At 36.9% G+C, this 20,842-nt stretch overlaps 1 protein-coding gene across 1 annotated transcript; it reads left to right on the top strand.

The window, feature by feature from the left end:
* The first annotated feature begins 2,661 nt into the window (after nt 1–2,661).
* On the top strand, nt 2,662–19,180 carry NRG4 (neuregulin 4). The gene is made up of 4 exons (XM_074156010.1): nt 2,662–2,727; nt 6,788–6,881; nt 14,089–14,238; nt 19,087–19,180. Exons 1-4 carry the CDS (start codon nt 2,718–2,720, stop codon nt 19,178–19,180), a joined length of 348 nt encoding a protein of 115 aa, XP_074012111.1. The 5' UTR covers nt 2,662–2,717.
* The last annotated feature ends 1,662 nt before the right edge of the window (nt 19,181–20,842 follow it).

The raw sequence follows: 20,842 nt of genomic DNA, 5'->3' as shown, positions 1-20,842 counted from the left end.
AATTGGATTCTTATTTTCTGTGAGCACAGGCTACAGCTGTGTCTTAAAAGTAAGACACTGAGTTTGGAAAGTGTTAGGTAGATGCACAAATGATCCCTTGTGTTTCAAGTACCAGTTTAGTGCACAGATAGATGTAAGCAAGTTAGAATCAAGTTTAGGAATAATTTCTGCTATAGCCTTTCATTTCCTTTACCATATATCTGCTTACTTTTCTAATGAGATAGAGAGTCCAACTTATTTAGGACACCCATATACATACTTTAACTTCTGTTCAGAGCGCAACAAACACCCCAGAAAAAAACATTTACATAAAAATACACAGCTACCTAATGATTTGCTTTTTTGGTCTTTAAAAAAAACAACAAACCATAATGGTGAATGCTGTCAGCAACATCTCTTCTGAAAGTGATCTTGAGACCCAAATTGCAATACTTACTATCAGAACTTAAAGAATAGAACTATGCATACACACATACATCCTCTTGGATTGTTTAGGAAGTATTTTCACCCCCTTCCTTCACCCATTTCCTTGAATATGCAGGCAACAAAATTTGAAAATAAACAATTTGTAGTCCTGTAGCCTTCTTCAAACTCTCTTGTTCTCTGCAGTTATCTTACAAACAGATTTTAGTACCTGTAACAATTAGTCCTAGTCCAAACAGCTGATGAGGTGCACAGCACATCCATTTAACACACTGATGCAGTAGAAAACTGTCAGCTTCCTCCAAGGAATTTTCTGCTGGATCGCTGGATTTAAGCACCTCCTGAAAAGGTTCAACTTACAGCAGTAGCAGCACCAGAGAGATAGTGAGCTGCAGACTGACAATAAGATGAAGGAAATGTGAGATCGCCTTTTTGCAGTAGCAAAATCAAGTTATTTTGTCTGTTCAAGGACCCATATCCTAATCAAATCTGGAAAAGGAACTAGTCTGAAATTTATGTTATATATCCTATTTATATCTTCTGTTACGAGAGCTATTGGATATTATACAATTTCGTGGATCATTCTAAGAAAAGGGAAAGTAAATTAAAAAGGACTGCTTTCTCCAGTAAAATACAAATTTAAATCAGATTTTTGACTGCTGCATATTGTATTTTTATGATGCAATTTATATATACTACATTATGTGAATGTTTTGAATTCAGCAATAAATTGTAGTACTGGTAACCCCAGAAAAATATGCAAGCGATTCTGTGAGCATAACGGGGTGTTACCCTATTCTGTACTTAGCCTCCTTATGCATGTTTGTCTTTGTTGTAACCTCACCCACATTGCACTATATGTAAATTTGAAGACTTTTTAACAGCACATAGAGAATCCAAATCTCGACTGCTAAAAATAACCATCTCTCCAGGATGATTTATTTCTTTCAAAACCAGGATTCCAGTTCTGAAGTGAATCGTGTTGGTGTGTTTCTTTGTGCCACACGCTATGTTAATTGTACTTGATTGTGTACACAAAGCAAGCAAAGCGGCGTACCTGTGAGACAGCCCAAGAGGGCAGCCTTTGGGTGGGGACCTTGCTGTTACAGCCCAGTATCACAGGGAACTGCCATTTCACATTTTCTTGCATGGACAGGACTTAAAAGAGCTGGGGAAACCATTTGAGGCCCCATGAAAAACAGAACTGTCTGCTCGTACAGTAAGTACAAATGCTCTCTACCTTTTGAAATGGGCCTCTACAGAAAGTTGCCTTTCTGTACTAAAAGCTGAAGTACAGGCAATTATTTCTGGCGGAGTTGGTAATTTATTTTATTTGATCATTTAATGGGAAAAAATCTTTCTCCAGTATAGGACAGCTTGCTTAAACATTTGCTTTATGCACACATTAAAGTATAATTAAGAAAAAAAGAGCAAACATTAAAAAATAAGATTTATCATGCTAGGCTTATTCAGTAACCTGTTTGGTACAAGAAAGCTTGACTATACCTTACAAGAAAACAGAATATAGCAATTTTAGATGTTGTAGAGTTGGCATGTCTACTAAGTTTCTTTTTAGCAATGTCAAGTGAAGATTGGTTTCTGTCCAGGCAGAGAGTTTCTCTTCCATATTTTAAAAATAATTGTACAAGTCTTGACCTTGCTGAGTTCTGCTAAATTTACGGCCTATGTTACTAATTTCACCTGCAATCAAGACATGAGAAACACCCAAGTGAAACACACACATTCTGAGAAACTCCGAATTGGGAACTTCTTGTCTGTGAAATGCAATGATTCCACCACCAAGACCTTACCTGACTGAGTAATTATCAGTCTGAGGACTGGTTCAATTGTATGCACTGACCTTCAAGGTACAAATGTCAATTTAATTTGCTAGCCAGAAATAGGAACTTAGATTGCCTAAAAGCATCGGGTATTACAATTCTGAGTAAGTATGGGAGTTTGAAGAAAGTATTCATTGTTTAAACATGCTTTAGTGTGAATTTGGTTTTACTCTGTAGCACTGCCCTTAGGAGTTCACTGAACTTGACAGTACATTTGAATGTTTGCCATTAACTGTGAAGTAATGGAACTTACATCTAATATAACAGTATATTACTGTCAAAGTACAACAAATGTCTTAGCAGCAACACTGAAAGACACATTTCAATAGCTACTTCTTCAGGGAAAAAAGTCACTGGGATTAAAAATGATATGCTAAATTTACATGTTTGTCTTTAGGTGCCGTTTTAGAAGAATAGCCTCTGATCAAGAATAAGAATTGTTGTCGGAATAATATGCGAACAGGTAATTTCTTCCAAGTCTTTACATGGATATGTATACATACATAATTAGAATTCATTAAAATTGCATTGATTTTGACAGCTGCCATTGGGATTGTCAAAACTGCTCCACAGGGCTGTCTTCACTTACTAGTCAGCAAACTAGAGTTCACCAGTCAGTAGTATAAATTCTCTTAAGGATATGTTTGCTTTGATCAGTCCTAATATTTCACAGTTCGTGACTGATTAGCATACAGTCCAAAGATGCTTATAAAGTGAGGAAACATGCATCATCCCCTTTATCTTTTGTCAACATTTCCCACTCCTCCCCCTTCCCTTTTCCCTTTTAGCAGACTTCAGGATTAGACAGTCTGTAATATTTTAGCCTCTGGACCAGGCAAGACAGCCGAGTTAACACGTGGATTGTCAAGGCTGGCTTGGTTCTTCGGGGGTTAAGGTGGTGTTGAGCCTTTATTTGTTTTTCTTTTTAATAGATAGGACAGTCAGGTTACAAAAGTTTATATGCAAACAGACAAGATAGTTTAGGGACAGGTTTTCGTGCATGTCCTCAAAAAGAATAATTGAGAATTAGTGTATTTAGAGGCTGCTGTTACTTCTGCCAGTTTGAAGTATTTGCAGTCTAGAATTAGAAAGAACAATCTTGTTTCATACCTCTTCCCTTCTCCTCTCACCAAAACCTGACTTTTTTTTTTTTAAAAGTAACTTTTGTGTCCTACTTCTCTTTATTTAATCTCTCACATAGAAGGGTATATCAAAATACACACATATATATATTGTAGAACATATATTGATAGAGTTTCTACAGCTGTATTAATTGAAAAGCTAAGTCTTTTGTATTTTTTTAATTGCCTATCGTCACTTGACTTGTTAAACTTCTCTATCTTGATTATGGTAGTCTGAATGTAGTATACATTTGACTTTCAAAGCATACAATTTGCATTTTTAGATTAATATACTGTATTGACTTACCTCATGAAAAATCATAACATATTCACTGATGCAAATTTAATTGGGTTTTGGCTTGTACTGAAGCCCTTCTGATTCTCCAGTATACTCTTTTGCATCATTGACTATAAATTTAAAGGGATAAACTGTTGCTTTCATACTTTCCTGTCTATAAATACAAAGCTATAGCTTTCACATTTGATCCAAACTACTGCATTTCAGTAAAGTAAGTAAATTTTTATATTGTAGCAAAACCTGCTACTGCTAGTAATTAATAATATTTTTTTTAGTGTTAGAGCATCCTGAATTTTCTTTTTTTCTCTTTCATAATTCTGTCATCTACTTTACATTTTATTACTCTGCTAATTTCAATAAGTAGTGGTAATACACACATAATACACAAAACAGAATTAATGAGAAGCACAATTGGATGGAAAATGGGGCACCTGATCTACATGGACCTAGAAGGTTCTTGAAATATCTCATTACTGGTAAAATTAAGGTTACCATTTTTCTCTTAGCACTGGAAAAAAGTCTAGCTCTAGAAAGAAATAGCCTGTAGAGAAACTGTCTGTAATTACAATCAAAAAGGTTTCGAAGGCTTCCTAGGCACTTTTTGTTCTCTCTCTCCACCTCTCTCACTTTTCTGTAATAGTTCTGAGGTATTTTGCTAGAACAGAAATGCCTAGTTGGGCTGCAGAGCTGGTCCTTAACACACAGATCACACCATAACAGTGAGAGAATCACTCTCCCAAATGTTCTGAGACCTGAATGACTTGAGGCATTTAGCTTTCTTCAGTACTCTACCACTATGCCAGTGTGAGACAGGCCTGTTTCTGCATAAACATGAAGAAAAGAAATAGAACCATGAGGCAGGATTTTAAGGAAGTTAAGAAGTTCTCATTAATTCTCATGAGAATTTCTTTGAAGGCTTTCCACAAGCTGTGTAAAGGGATTTTTCTGTGGAGCCTACCTTCTATCACCTCGCTTTTCCATCTAGTAGAATTTCAACAACACTTAACTCACTCAGATGCTTAATAGAGTTGAGAGCAGGTAAAAGTTGAGTTTTGCTTTTTCTCTCTTGATTTTTCTAATTGTATAACTATCCTGATACACTGTTCATCTATTCAATATCCTCTCTTCATTTAAGGAAGGATGTAGCCTTCAATTTAATTACACTGTCACAGAAGTTCCACTGTTATGTTTGAATAGATTAAAATAAAATAATTTATAGTTCTTGTTTAAAAACCTGCTTGTATTTTTCTGTTACCATTTTATTCCTATTGCAATTATACTGTTACCCATACGAAATAATTTTAAAAGTCTTTTAATAGTGAACTTGCAGTAAATGAATTGCCAGTAGACAAGCACAGAAAGCTTTAGAGTTAAAATAAATTTTCATTAACCTCTAACAAGGTAGGGCGGAACACACATTGCTGTTATGCCACATCCCCAGCCACTGCAACAAAGTCAAACATGAACAACCTGTCCAGCCTTACCTCCCCCTTCCTCCAGCTCCCCAATTTATCTGCACACGTGCAAAAAGGTCCAGTTATCATGTCGATGCTAGCACTTTGATAACATGGAACTAAATTCCTGTTGAGCTCTGTAGTATAACTGCCATCGTCTTAAAACAATATAAGGACTTTACTTGCACTCCTGTGTCAATATGCCATCAGAGAAATGGAAGACTGTGTGAAAAGATGGGAGAGTGGAATCACTAGAGATGGTCTAGAGGGTGGCAGGATGCAGGATGTTTTTGTTGCACAGGGTCAGAAGTAGCCAACCTTTTCTGCTACTCCTAGAAAAGTCAGGTTTATTTTATATAGAAAGTTGCAGAAGCTCCCTCTAGGACAGAAGGTCTTGTGGCCATACTTCCTCCCTTTTTTTCTGCAGGAGTACAGGGGAACCGCAACACTCTTTCCTGAAGGACAGATTCCTCTTAAAAAACACTGTATAGAAAATATCTTCTATGCATAAATAATGAGACAGCAGAATTCTTATTTTCAGAACTTCTGGGAGAAATAACAGCAAAAACAACACCTAAAGTGTGAGGTAACACATGATTCTCACGCTTGTGATGTCAGGAGACTGCTCTATTTTTCTTCTGATTGAGCTATTGTGGTTTCATAAGATTGAAAAAAAATATGTTTATAAATATATATGCATATATATAAAATGAGTTACTGATGCATTAAATGTATCATAAATATATGCAGTCCAACTTCCAAATTTAGACTGCTTTCAAAAAGAGTGGAAAGGTACAGTTAGATATTCTATTTAAGCATAAAACAGACAACTGCTGCTATGAGTGCCAACTTCAGTATCCTGTATTTGAGGTTTTATTAGAATGCCTAATTGTGTTTTAAACCCTAACAATTCATAGAGGAAGCATATTGAGTTAGAAAAAAGCCTTTCCGAGTTCTGTGCAAATTACTTTGTAAAAGGCAGTCTTCTACTGAAGTGATGCTTCATAAGCTAGCTCCTGCATCGCTTGTTAAAAACTGGGGTGGGAAAACTTGGTTGTGTCCAGCTGCACTATAATTCAGCTCAATACTGCCTGAAGCAGTCTCAGAACGTCCTGGTCCACACCTGAGACTATTCTGAGTTTACCAGTGCTGACTCCCATTCTCTCACAGATGCTAGCTAAGCTAAAGATAGTTTGTGCCACTGGGACAGGACAAACCAGACTTCATATAGGTCATCACGAGAATCACTGTACTCAGTACGGACTGTGGTCATGAAAGGCAAATGAAGTAACTGAGAATTCAAAAGTTCCTCTCACCGCAACAGAATTTTGCGTTTATTCATATAATTTAGGTGCTTCACATCTGATACGGTGATAAATTTGTCATCTTTTTGCATATCGTTACATGAAACAATTCTGCAAGACAGATCATGTTCTATGTTGCTGGCCTGGAAGGCAAGACTGATACTTTATTTGTTCACAGGGTGGTTTTGTTTGTGTGGAGGTTTGTTTTGGTGTGGGGTTTTTCTTCGGTGTTTTTTTTTAAGGAGGCTACCCTCACTCCCCAAAAGTATAATTGAGATCTCCTTTTATTGATAAAAATACAGAAGTCTCTGTTTTTCTCTGTGTTTGTTTTCATCTTATTTTTAAGATCATGAAGAACTCTGTGGCACCAGTTATGGATCTTTTTGTCTAAATGGAGGGATTTGTTATATGATTCCTACTGTATCCAGTCCATTCTGCAGGTCAGTGAAACTGAGGTTAATGTGTTTAAGTATTGGATGGTAGCTGCCTAAAGACTCTTTCCCCATTTTGCTTCTTTAAGAAATTACTGTTAAAATGGTATATAAATCAAAATACCTCTTACCTATGGCTGTTCCAAATTCAGTAATTCATGCTCAGATTACTTATCTAGCTTGCAGAGACATGACAATATGAGAAAAATGAATGTGTATACTTGTGCAACGGTACTCATTTATTTATGCCATATTTTCTCCCCCCATTATAACACAGAAAGGAACAAACCACCCTTTGTCTTATGGAGTATAGACTGCAAGAAAGGCATTCAGAAAGGCAATTTACATTCCTAGGTTTTCTTCCAGATGAATTATATTGCAAAAATTCTTATAACATAAAATGGCCTGACCTGAACAAAATGCAGAGGCACAAAAAGGAATATAATCTTTTAAGGGGAAAAAAGAATGTAATTCAAGTGACAGCCAAAGACTACTTGATAAAGAAACATCAAGGCAGCAAACAGAGATACTTCTTACACCATTCATTTATGGGACTGTTTTTCTTTTTGAAGCCCATGTAGCACACTGGAAAAGAAGCGTTTCCTAATTTTGCACATGGGTGTTTCCTGCATAAATACAGCCCTATCCTTTTATTTTCTCATTTACCAAGACATAAGAAGATGCTAAATTAAATTCTAATTTTTCACGGTTCTGCATTTACTAATTCTGAGTTATCATTCATCAAAATAAATTACAGTTAATTTAATGGGTTTAGTTAACGTAATAATAGGTGTTCAGACACCTATTACATACACTTAAGGATATTACCTTTTTTCCTTCCATGGCAACTTCTCCTCCCTCTTCAATCTTGAGGTACAACTAATGATAACTGGATGAAACAGTTGAAGAAGGAAACAAAATCTCTTCTAAGATGCCTCATTAAAGTATTTCTTTCTTTTGTTTGGGACAGTTCAAACATTTAAACACTTAAACTCATGCATGTAAACTCATCTAGTAGATGAGAAGAAGCAATGTTGTGGTAAATGCTTATTGTCCCATGTCATACAAGGAATCGGATCCAGAAGTGAGGATAAAGCTCGGAAATGCTGGATGATGACGATCATTTATTCTAACTGCTAAGCCTTGCAAGCTTATGCAATGTAAAATAAATACTATACACACAAAAAGTGAAACAGTGAAATACACGTTGGGTTTTTTTTCTGGAAGGGATCCCATATTATTGATATTAAAATACTTAAAATAGAATGGATAGACTAAACACATCAGTTACACAATTTCAAAGGACCCTCTCAACTATTGCTAGACTGTGTGATGAGGAAGGTGTATTTGATGCAATAAATGTAAACATGAAGTAACAAATATTCAGAACAGGAATATTGAGGAGCACAAGCTAGTCAGCATCGATAATTTCCACTTTAAAAGGCTCCAAATGAAGTCATTTGTAATTCAGGTACTAGAGGATTTTATAATCTGCTGAAGCAGAAAAGTAACATCTTAAGAGCATTTCTGTTATACTCAGGCAATCTTATTGCATTTAAATTATCAAGTATTTTTCTTCTGTATCTAGTGGTTGATTATGAAGTTATATGGGTTTAAATAGAAGCATTCTATTTAAGCATGTCCTCATTCTAAGCATGTTCCTTAATCAGTCAGAGAAGGCTAATTATAGATGAGAAAGGTTTTGTTTACACACAGATATCTTAGTAATCAGCAGTGATGTGAATAGAAACAACAGAAAAAACACATCACTATTCAGCAGAATCCAGAAAAATATTTGGTGCTTTGGAACTTCAAGACTGGCATCGTCACACAGTTGTGCAAAGGTTTTTTTTGATGCAGGTTTCTGCCAAATCCCACCTAAAGCTTCCAAGGGTTCTCAGATCATCTCCCACCAACAGAAAAATTGAATCAGTTTTAGAATCAAAGGCTGAATAATCATTAGTACAGCATTGATTCAAAGGGGGAAAAGGAGCAAGAACAAACTGTAAAAATACCTTAAAACACATTTGCTTTGACATGCTACTTATTTACACAAACATGTTGTGCTAAACATCGTTAGTCCAGATTACCTAATGCAACATCATTGGAAGTAATTTCACAATGTGTCTAGGAAAATTGCATCATTCTTTAGAAATACGTATTTTGTAGCATGCTAACAAACTACGAGCCACTGTTTACTTTTGGAATTTCAGTTATTTTGACCATTCAGAAATGGATATATACATACAAGGTAGAGATTTAATAGAAACAAAACATTAGTTGGCCCCTCTCCCCTATGCAACATTAGCAGATTTTAAATACAGCTGACGTGTGTTAGAAAATGAAGTCGCTCAGCTGCCATCTTCCCTCATTCCTTTCCTAACAATGAGTTAATGTTCTCAGCAGCAAAAGGCGCACCTGTCACCATAAGCAAGATGAGCTTCAAACCCAGGAATGCTCATGTACTAAATAAACATGCAGCAGAATGGAGAAGGATGGAAAAGCAGCTGCCTCAGGTGTATCATAAAACATGAGGCTGAAAGCTGTTTGCCTCAGCACCTGATGTGCAGCTGTCCCATAATCATTAATTAATGCAGTGCAGAATTAAGATTATGTTGTCTGAGTGGAAGCTCTGGTATTTCCATTTTGTCTTACACATGGCAGATTTCTGAGAGCCTTCTTTCTGTATTTCAGACAAAATACAGATGGTATAAGAGCACACAAACACAGCTCCTCTGCTTCCAAGGGCAGTACACACAGAAATTAATAGTGACGCTCTCTTTTTGAGGAAGGGATCACGTTCTGCAGAAGGCAGTGTGCTCAGGCTAAGTACACTAAGCCTTAGAAATCTCTGCCCTGAAATTTCTGTGTATGGCTATCTCCTCTTTCCCCTTCCTTTGCTTCTACCCTAATACAATCTCTCCTCCACCCTTCCTATCCTAATCCAAGAAATCCCATGCAAATCCCTTCTATCACTTTCTGTATATCCCATCCTTGTCTGGCTCTTTCTCCGAGATGGGTCCTTCGTTCTCTTTTCCAAATGTCCTCCTGAGTGATATACTCACTGTGCCGTAAGCCTTCAGAATATACACACTGCAAGTTGCCAGTTAAGGGCTTCCCACTCATCCGGGCTTTTCTTCTTTCTCTGCCTCCAAAACTATACTTTCTCATACCCCAGGCTATTCTGAAAACAAAGCACCCAATTAGTATTTTTCAATTCTGCTTTTAGCTTGAAAGGTAGGAACAAAAGTTAGAATACAGGCTATAAGGATAGCCAAAAAAAGAAATCAATAATTAAGATTTATTTTTAATGGGACATAAAATATAAAATGCAACATTATCTTATGTGTTTGAAAAGTATTAGTGATCAGAACAATACCATTGCCAGATGTGGTAAAGCTTGCCACATAAACACATAGCTAGGGGAATTATAGGGGAAAATAACCCACTCTTTCAACTTCTCTCCAGTAGTAGCATGAGTTTCATTTTACTTTCTAGGTATATGAGTACAGCTTCAGAGTAACAGTTCTGAAACTCCTCTGAACACAAAACTTTGAAAAAAGCTGCTCAGGGCTTCCAATTAACTTTGCCATTGCTTATTCACTTTGGCCTTAAATTCTTTTTCATACTTACTAGTAGCCCTTACAGTGTATGGATTAGGACGACTTTTAGGAGCCTATTATAAACTAAAGGTTGTGGTGATTTTGAAGCTATCAGCCTTGTAGTCTGAATTGCATTGACAAGCAGATAACTTTTCAGCTGTCTTTTTCTGCTTAGAGCCTTGTATTTACATGTAAGTAATTTTTATACCAAAAAGCATACGGGTTTTTCTTGACTAGAGTCAAGACTCCTGTAGTATAGTACTAAGCAATAGGAGTCTGTATGCATATTTGACTCAAATCCTACTTCTGTTTTAAAATCTGTCAGATATTTGCTTACAACGCCCACCTTCGAGTCTGGAAGAGAAAGAAACCTCACTTTCTTACCTAAATAAGACAGGCAGTAGACACTTGCACAGTCTCACAAACTGCATCTGCAAAGGAGACAGCAGAAATGCCCTGTGTTATTTTAGTTACCGATGGGATTGTAAAGGATCAATATAATTGTGGTCATGTCCTGACATCTTATCCAATACGGCCTATTTCCTTCCACCTTGTATTGATGCTGATATGGGTAGTTTTGATTAATACCCTATGCTGAAAGATTCTGTGGGTTTCTTTACCCACATGTTAACCCATATGTTAGTGTTTTGTCTCCAGCATAGCTCCTCTAGTAAGTTTATATACAACAGTTGAGGCTGGCTTATCTCATCTGACAAGAGGTGTGGGTGTGTGTGCACGCGTGTGCAGGCATCTAAGAAAGCAGAAATCTGGATGTGATATGAAAATGGGAGATTCTAGTCTCACAGCTTTTTCTCAAACATTTGAAGGCTGTTTTCTTTCAACTCCAATTGAACTGGAAATCCTAATTTCTTAGAGAAATAAAGACCTTTTTTCCCATTTTAAAAATCAATTTTGGAATGCTACATCCTAGGACTGCTTAAAGCCAACAGGCAGCATGTGCTGAAACAGCAGGCTAACGGCATGCAGACAATGTGCATCAGCAACACCTGGACTAGTAACAACAAGGCTTAATTAGTGTAACCCCCTCTAACTACAGCCTAGAAACAGGCTTCTCTATCTTCTGCACTCATTCGGTCTAGTGCAGAAGCACAGCTGCCTGCCATATTAACAACTGCAAGTGTGTCACGCTTAAATTGTGCTCTACTTTCAAGCATCCATTACAAGCAGATAAAGTTGCCACTGACTTTTAAGGCTGTGTATAATAAGAGCGACCACCTCTAGGAGACACTAAATAGATACCATCAGTCTGCATTACGTTCATAGTCCACACGCTTGTTAGAGACTGCTTTACTGTCTTGCCTGGGGTCACTGTGTATGTAACTCCAGTGGAATTATTAGAGCTCTGCTAACGCAACAGGAAAAGCAAATCTTCTGAGTGAGTTCCACTGCTAATTACTGAAGTCTGCTTAGTTTCTGTCCCACCGATTTTAGGAAAGGATGTACAGCAGAAGCCTTTCTCTCTCTTGGCTGTCTTAAAGCACCTCAGTTGCTTCTATATTTAACTTAGTCCTTCACCTGTTTGTAAATCAGCACCGATGACTTCATGAAAGCTTGTGCAAGCCAATATTTGAACATTTGGATTTTCAGAAAAGCCCTAACTGTAGCAGAACCTGGTGGTAGGGTCACGTTAGCTATAATTTTGATTATTTAAATGTAACCAAAAGATACTTCATCTCAATTTTCCTGTTTCTATGAAAACCTCCATAATTTTTATGTTATATGACAGTATTTTCTACATCCCAACAGTTCTCTAACCCTAGCCTTTTACCTAATCCTATATGCAACTCTCTTCAGTGCTAGAAGGACTGTCTTTTCTTTTTCCTGCATCATTTTTCTCTTTAGGCTACTGACTTACTCCCTTTACACTCAGTCTCTAGAACTTTTCGATGAGCCTTAGTTTGATGCCAAAACCTATTTATTTTTTCTTCCTGTATCATTTTAGCCTTGCATTGTTCTCCAGTTTTCATTGGTATTCAAGAATACTTCTATGAATTTTATATTCCATTTTCTATCCCTGTTATTCTATTCAGCTCTCCAAAGCATTTCTCTCTCACTTGCTAGAGAACAATGCCCCACTCAAACTACACTTGTATTCTTAAAGTATTCTACAGTATTTCAGAAATAGGCCACTGAAATGCCACTGTACTTAGAGTAAATATCTGGAACATTATCTCAAGCAATCAGAGCAGTCTGCCTACCCTTCCTTCTCCCAGCAGTCAAACACAGTCACTTTGAAAAGTCTCACAGTGCCCTTAGTAAATGATGGCTGTTTGATCAGTTGCACGTCTTTAATATATGATGATAATTGACACTTTTTTCCTAGTGTCTAAATCTTGCACTTCATTTCCAAAAGTGAAGAATTAAAAGAAATGGTAGTAATTCTTTGTGCAACAGTTTAGACAAGTAGTCCTGAAATAGTGGTCCATAATCTACAGACAGTGGTGCTGGGAGTCACATCAAGTATGCACGGTGGTACGCTCACCGTGATCCATTTGTCTCATTTAGATATGCCAGACATCTTGCTTTCTTGGCACTTCCTCCCCGCTCTGCCTTCTTATCCCTCATCTGAAATTATACCTCACAGCTGCCAATGGCAGTTGAGAACTTCAAGTATGTTACCAAGTTCAGACCATTTTTCTCAGCTGGAGCCTGAAATTGCTTATGTCACAGATTATTATGACTTCAGTGCCAGAAATAGCAAAAAGGAGCAACATCTTTAGTAATACAAATAGAGAGAAGCACATTTGCATATATAAAAGATACACGCAGAATGTAGTTATTGAATGAAGTGCTTGCCATTTTCTGTAATGCAATAAATTCCTTAAGAAAACTTAGCAGGGTAAGTGCAAAATGTAAGACAAATGAAGATTAGTTTAGCTTCAACCTATCTGGTTTTGACTCAATATGAATTACTAAGCCCTTAATTTTATTTATTTTTAATAAAATATCACACCATTTTACCATGGTAAAATACCATATTCATTTTAATCCTTTCTTCAGAAGTTTTCAGAAGCTCAATGCATAAAATAAGCATAGTAGAGAAGACTTTTAGCTAGGTCTCTCCAAAAGAGGGTCATTCACCAAGCATGTAACATGTTCTGGCATGAATTATTACACTGCATAAATTACTTTTGGAATTTAAGATGTGCTGTGTCTCAATGGATTCCTGTTTCCTTGATCTATTTAGCTGAGGGTACTAGCTCTTACAACAAAGCAAGCTAGAAAGTTACAGGAAAGGGGGAACAGAAAGCTGTGTGAGAGCCCGTGGGATGACCCAGGTAACACTGAAGAGGTGGATTTAATTAATTAAATCTGGCAGTGGAGGAGGCAGATTTAACTGCGAAGTACACCATTATGAAGTATATTGCTAATCCAATGAATGTATTAACTTGATGCCCAAGATGCCCAATTGCCTTTGTTCCAGAAACATGAGGTGAGTGGAAATTCCATAAGAAAACTTGCTGTGAAGCAAATATAAACCTTGAGTTATGCCATAACAAGTTCTGTCCCCACTTAAGACCAAAAGAAGCCTTTGTGCTTTTCATATTAGATGACAAGTTACCATCTAATCGGAATAAAACTTGGTTTCCCAGGTGTATTGAGAATTACACAGGAGCCCGTTGTGAGGAAGTTTTGCTGCCCAGCATCAAGTCCCAAACAAAAGGTGACCTGTTTGCAGTTTTCTTGGCTTCGCTTCTTCTTCTAGGAGTTCTTGTAATTGGAGCATTCTACTTCCTTTGCAGGTAAAAGTGCTTCAGAGTGCTGAAGCTATTTAATCAAGTAGAAATTTCTTCTGGTAATCATGTACTAATTATTTGAATGTAAAAGTATGTAATGAATTATCCATAAGGTTTGTATGGAATGAAGCATAATTAATGTGGATGTCTTAACTTGTTGCTTGTAATATTTTACTCAATGTCTTTTCTAAGTTGTTACTTACAGTTGCTTTGTAAAAAAAGCCACGTAGTACACCCATTTCTGAGAGATTTTACAGTCTACCCAGAGTTAATGCTAACATTTTAAAACATTAGTCAACCCTTATGTTGTCTAAAGACACAGAAGTAGAAGCAAATTACCAAAGCGCTTAGGGATCAGAAACTGTTCCACTGCATTGAAGTAGCAGCCAAACCAACTGGTGCCATTAGCTCTCATTTCCTTTACAGTTCCTGGTTTAAAAAGGAAAACTAAGGAAAGAATCAAATTCAAGAATAATCCCAGGTAGATTTTTATTAACTAACTAACATCTAGAACAAATCCAAGGGTTAACTCATTTATCCAGGATCATCCACATTTGAGTAGCATGAAAACGTCAGTGCTAGACAGCAAGTGCTGCAGGTTTGGTTTTGGTAGCATTTTAGGCATAGTAGGACTTCAGAAAGCCATAATCAGAAAACACGGAAGCAGTTACTGGGATTAAGTCAACTATTTGATGCTGTACAAACATCAGTACACTTATACCAAACCCAAACAAACTTACTGTCTTCACTTACTCTCTGCATTTATGTACACAAGTCAAACTCCTCTGTCCCCTCTTGTTTTTACAGTACAGCACTTTTTGTCAGAGCTCCTTTTGTTGTATACTGTTAATATGTATTTATGCTTTTATGAAGCAGCTTACAAGCCCCTGTGATTCTTAGCCATCACAGACTTGCAGCCTCTTCCTGTTACTCCTGTGCTGCATTTCTCCTTGGTTATGATAACCTAAGGTTCTTGCAATTCTGCTCTTTGCTCTCCCATAATCACATTGCCAGATCAGCCTCCCTGATCAGTGCCTTTCAATGAGCGACCTTTGGAATAACTGGTCTAGCTTTACCTCAGCTGCTGTCATGGAAACCCACTGAATGCCAGTTTTTCCCATAGCTGAATATATTTAGAAGAGATAGAGCAGCATTTGATAAAACAGAGTTTGTATCAAAAAACACTTGTTGTAGAGGATACCCCCTACCTTGGTAATTTTACTTAAATTAATCCTGTCTTAGCAGCAGAACGCCACGGCAGTTGTTAGCTAAAGAACGTTTTCAGATTACTATAAAGTTATTAGAATAGAATACAGCTTTAACTAACTAAAGAAAAAATTCATTCAAGTCTCATAAAGGTATGGAGAGTGTATCTTTAGAAGTAAAGCCTGTCTCTGAGAAGAGAAAAAAAGTCTTCAGAGAGCAGAGAATCTCTTAAAAGATCCTTTTCCTCTTGCATACAGCAAAATTAGGGGAAATCTGGAGACACAATCTACTGAGTTTTACTGTCAAAGAGCCTTGCATTGCGAAGTACAGAAGCTTAGAATAATCACAGAATCATAGAATGGTTTGGGTTGGAATGGACCTAAAAGATCATCTAGTTCCAACCTCCGAATAATAACAGCAATTACAGGGCTGTGCAAGTCTCTTACTAAATAGTTGGAAGTTGAACCTCAACTACTTTATTTCTTTATAGGAAATGAATTTACTGAAGCTTTACTTAACTGGCAGAACAAGTAGTAGGGCCTCTTTATAAGAAAAATACCAAGGGCAGCAACTCAGTCTTAACATAGTTGCCCTTGAACCTTTCTTACATACCAGAGTAGCTTGGGAAATCTCATAAAATCATTATCAACTTCTTTAATATAAAGAAAAGAACACAACTGTCTAAAATTTTTTTGTCTTACCTTTACACGTCGGAGGCTGATGTAGCACAATCATCTTCTGCTAAAGAACTCATCTATAAAAGAAACACTTCACTTCTAACAATCCGTATCTCTTGACTGAAGTGACCAACATACAAGAGGAGTCTCAAGTGGATACTTTAATCTACTCTCCTCTTTTCAGCTATATAAACAAGGATTATTGCTAAGAGCTGTCATTAATATAATTTTCTTTTCCCCCAAATTTGATCTACCACCTCTATCATAACATTCTGGAAGAGGGTGGAACCGGGGCTCGGAACTGTTAGCTGAGAGTCTGCATCATCTTTGATTTGTCCTCTTGATAGACTATATTGAATTTAAAATGTTAATGGAAACATTGTGCTATCAAGTTTCCACTATTACACTTTATTAACAAATATGTTTGACCCAGAATAAGAAAGCAGAGAGTTTTTTCCCCCATACTATGTGAGAGTACAGATTTCTGTGGCTCTTTCAGCCCAGGATTCTAGTGCAGTTTTAGTATAGAATAATGCAATCTGGAGGGATGCAGAAGAGGAAACATTAATTGCAATTTAGGATACAGAAACTGAATTCCTAAAATTATGCATCAAATCTTTCAGAATTTAGGAAATCAGTGCTCTATTTTCTTGTCCCTGTCATCCCTCTTACCCCACTTCCTTTCCAAGTTTTCTTCCTCTCAGGCTGCTTGGGGAAGATTTCAGGACCAGGCATGTGCAAGTGCATTTAATGCTCCCTACAAACAAATCCATTCAGCATACAAGGGTGGAGAGAAGGGATTTCATTGCTCTGCTTATAAAACCAAATCATAAGTAATGGTGAAAGTAACCCATAAAAGAAAAGGGCTGCATAGGAAAAGCTCTGGGTGAACAGTGGGAAATAATTCTCCCTTTATATTTAGCTGAGTCATCACATTTTTATCAGCCGAGGATTTATTTTTTCCAATCTGCCAACAATCTGCTGTTAAGCTGATTTCGTGCTGTATTTGATTATGCACTAGGGTTCATCAACATGGTCTGGGAAAGCATACCTACGAGGAGGAGGAGGAGAGAGAAAGATATTGAAAAGACAAACAGCATTTGAAATGGCTAGAGAGTGAGAATGATGGAAAGTAGAAGAAAATAGAGGAAAGGAACTGAAGGGCTGAGTGAAAGGAACAGCAGAGAACAGAGGGAGGGAAAAGTGGTCAAGGACTGGTGATGAAAAACAGCAGTTTAGAACGAGCAAAGATAAACAGTACTCCAGGATTAAACCTCCCACTGTTGCTGGAACCTGCAGAAGGAAAGGCTACTATATGTTGATAGAATATAGCTATTTAGGTAGTAAAGTGAATAGCTTTAATTTACTTTTTGAAAAAATGATGAGGAATGTTGTTGCAAAGAAAAGACTATGCTTTTATGTCTCCTCAAAGATGAGTATTGTAAAATAATTTTATATCATGTTGTAGGAATTCATAAGAACAGGACTGTCCACACCCAAAAATAATGAGAAAACCAGTTCAGTACATTAGCTTCCTTTTATCAAGTTTTCTCAAGGAATGTGTTGTTTCATAGGCAATAACCATCGCTTCTCTGTCAAAGGGGAAATCCTGGTTGTTAAAGGGCATGCTCAGTTCTGTTTGCTACTTTCCTGTAAAAGCTCAGCACATAAAACTATTGCAATTTCTAACTATTTGGATTCACTAGAAGATATGGCATCGTGCCAACAACCGTATTTTAGCAAAGACAGTAAAATATTTACATTGTGAATGTAAAACTTACCCATATATATATATATAAAATCAGAGCTGGTTTTATGAAAGTGATTTGCTACTTGACAATGAAAGAATGAGTAGGCTTCTGTGTGGCTTCAGGCTCGGGGAGCTGCATAATGTGTTAGCAGAGCAGCGCACGAAGGTAGGGCAAATCCAGACCTAGCTGTTCTCTATCTCTAAACAAACACACACACACCCCCAGGCAACAAATGGTAGGTAAAGCCTATTGTTTTGACCTGGGGAAAACAGGAAAGTATGCAAAAATCCTTGCTATTACATTGTTACTGAGGTACCAAATGGCATATTTTGCTACAAGCAAGTCACCTGTCAGTACAGGTCCATCTGGCTGCCTTTCTCCAGAAACATATTGCACCAGGGTTACTGGAAGAGGAATAAGAAATGTAGCTGATTAGTATAGATTCCACATAAGCCAGCTTTTATTTAAGAACACTATAGAGGCCTGAATGCCACACAGACAGCTTAGAGGAACAGAGAAAACCCTAGGGAAAACTAAAATAAATGTGCAATTAATTTCTATACTTTATTATAAGTCCATGTTGAAATGCCAAATTACCTGTAAGAGAAGTGTATGTTGATGAACAGGAGCTCAGCCAGCCAAAACAACAGGGTCTAGGAATAAAGCCATGTAAGCTGTCCAAGACAACAGACTTTGTGGAGGAGTTAGATCACCACAGGACACAAACTGGACAGAAAAGAGAATAGCTCACGACTGTTCTCAAGAGAGCAGATGTCTAATTACTATTAAAAGAAAGGGAAAGAGACAGCAAGAGATAAGCTCTATTTAAAAGATCTGTTTTTCCTCAAGAAAGTGTAGAAAATATCACATTATTGATATTTAACTTACCAATGCTAAGAGAGTTAATGATAAATTAAGTAATTTTGTGGTATCTACTAATTGCTTAAATAAAGACCTAAGAAATCAGACAAACAGGAACATTAACTTCAGGAGAGAAGCCATGTAGTTCTGAGTGCTGTTTCTGCCTCTGATGTCTACTCTCCCTCAAATACATGCTTCTCAAAAACGTTTAGTATTCATTAGAAAGTAATTGCAGAAGATCCATGTAACTTTTTTTCAGTGGAAGCACCATTCAATTAATTCATCTCTTCCCTGGTAAATTTTTTCACTCTGTGTGGTTTTTTTTTCCTCCCTGTTGCCTCTTTGTTTCTTCTGGTCAGGAAAGCTTCCATCCCAAGGACGAGTTCTTCAGAGTGTGGTGCCAACCTGGTTGAGACTACAACCAGCAATGGCTGCAACAGTGAGTACATTTAAAATTAAATGATTTCACTCCTTAAGGCAGGCAGGGGAGGAAGCTTTCTATAATTAAAAGCATGTGTTTTGTTTTTTTTTCAGAAATAATAACTGAGTAAAGCATTAGAGTGGAACAATGGTGGGAAAACATCATGCAGAGGAACCCTAAGAGTACAGCAGTGATAAGAGGCTGATGTGGTAAGCAAGATGAGAGAAGAAGGTAGACTGAAATAGGAAACTTGCTTATGTGTTGGAGAAGACTACAACTAAGACATAGATAAACAGTTGCACTTACTAGAGTTTCTATGTGTTTTTAAAGGTGTATCAAATTATACCAAAATCACTACAATCTATGTCTGAATTTTGTGAGATTTTTCATGACAAGTTACTGTTTTGAGTAATGCACAGGTAGATGCATGAGATAATTTTGGTTTTTACTGCATGGGAACTGTGAAATAATCTTTTTTTTTTCACTTCACACAGAATCTCAGATAATCATAGGGAATTTAGCATGAGGTAATACTTTGAATTTTGTTAGAATTGTCCTTTTCACAGGATCGCCCCAGAGGAGTTGAGGACTGTCTTGATTCAATAGTTTCAAAATTTATACCTGTGATACATGTTCAGAATTTGGCTTGTTTCAGACACACTTACCAGATGTAGGGAAAAAAAAGTACCTTTCTCTAGCTAACACCAATTGTTTTTTTTTTAATGTAAGACAACATGAGGATAAGGTATCACTGCTAGTGTACTGATCAGCTTCCTGGCACAAGATTTTAATTCAAATTAAAAGAGAAGAGACTGGTAATGGTTAAAAGAAGTTTACTAGGCAGAGTATTTACCCTTTGTTTGGTATATGTCCCTAATATTAAGCAAGATACCTTCCTTGATGGTTTTATTTTTGTCTTGCTGCCTTCTGAAAATCTCACTACTGAGGGAGATTTAAACCTTACTTTAAATTTTCCAGTTGATATTTCAGATACTAGAGGTCAGGAATTTTATTCATCAGGTCCATTCCTGACACAAAATATTATCCAGCCAGGTGTCTTGGCTGAAAAAGTGCTGCTAGCTCTAAAAATTTGTTTGTTTTATGCACATAACCATTTGTTGATCACACCAGTATATTATTTATCATTTTCTGGTTCCTCACAGGATTCTCTCCCTCAGACAAATAGAGGCCAAATGACATGGTCTGTCTCTCTCTCTGCCTTGACAACACAAACAGACTGTCTTGTTAGTCAGAGGCATAGAAAACGTGAACTGAACAATTTTCTTTTCAACTCATTTCTAGCACTGGAGGTTGAAACCAGCAAAAATCAGATATGTTTCCATCATGGCACATTACCTAGCAGCTCTTTATATGGGATTTATAAGGTTGTACTGAAGAGAAAGTTAATTGATAAAAGTTCAGGAATTGAAAGGGGAGAAAACGCAGAACACAGATTTCTTATCTCTGAAATAAAATATCTTGAAGTGTATAAAAATTTAGGTGCAAAGAAAATGTTGAATAAGCTTCTATTCCTAGGATGTCTATTACATGCTCTAGTGTTAGAAAAAATAGCGTGTATTTTACGTCACTGTAGACAAAGTGGCAGCGAGACAGAGAAGAAAAGACATGCTGTTACAGTGTATAAGGTAAGAAGTCAAAGAGAAAACCATATTATAATAGCTACTAGAAAACAA

Source organism: Numenius arquata, chromosome 11, assembly GCF_964106895.1.
Source record: "Numenius arquata chromosome 11, bNumArq3.hap1.1, whole genome shotgun sequence".
Lineage (NCBI taxonomy): Eukaryota > Metazoa > Chordata > Aves > Charadriiformes > Scolopacidae > Numenius > Numenius arquata.
This window is presented reverse-complemented; position numbering and strand designations above follow the sequence as displayed.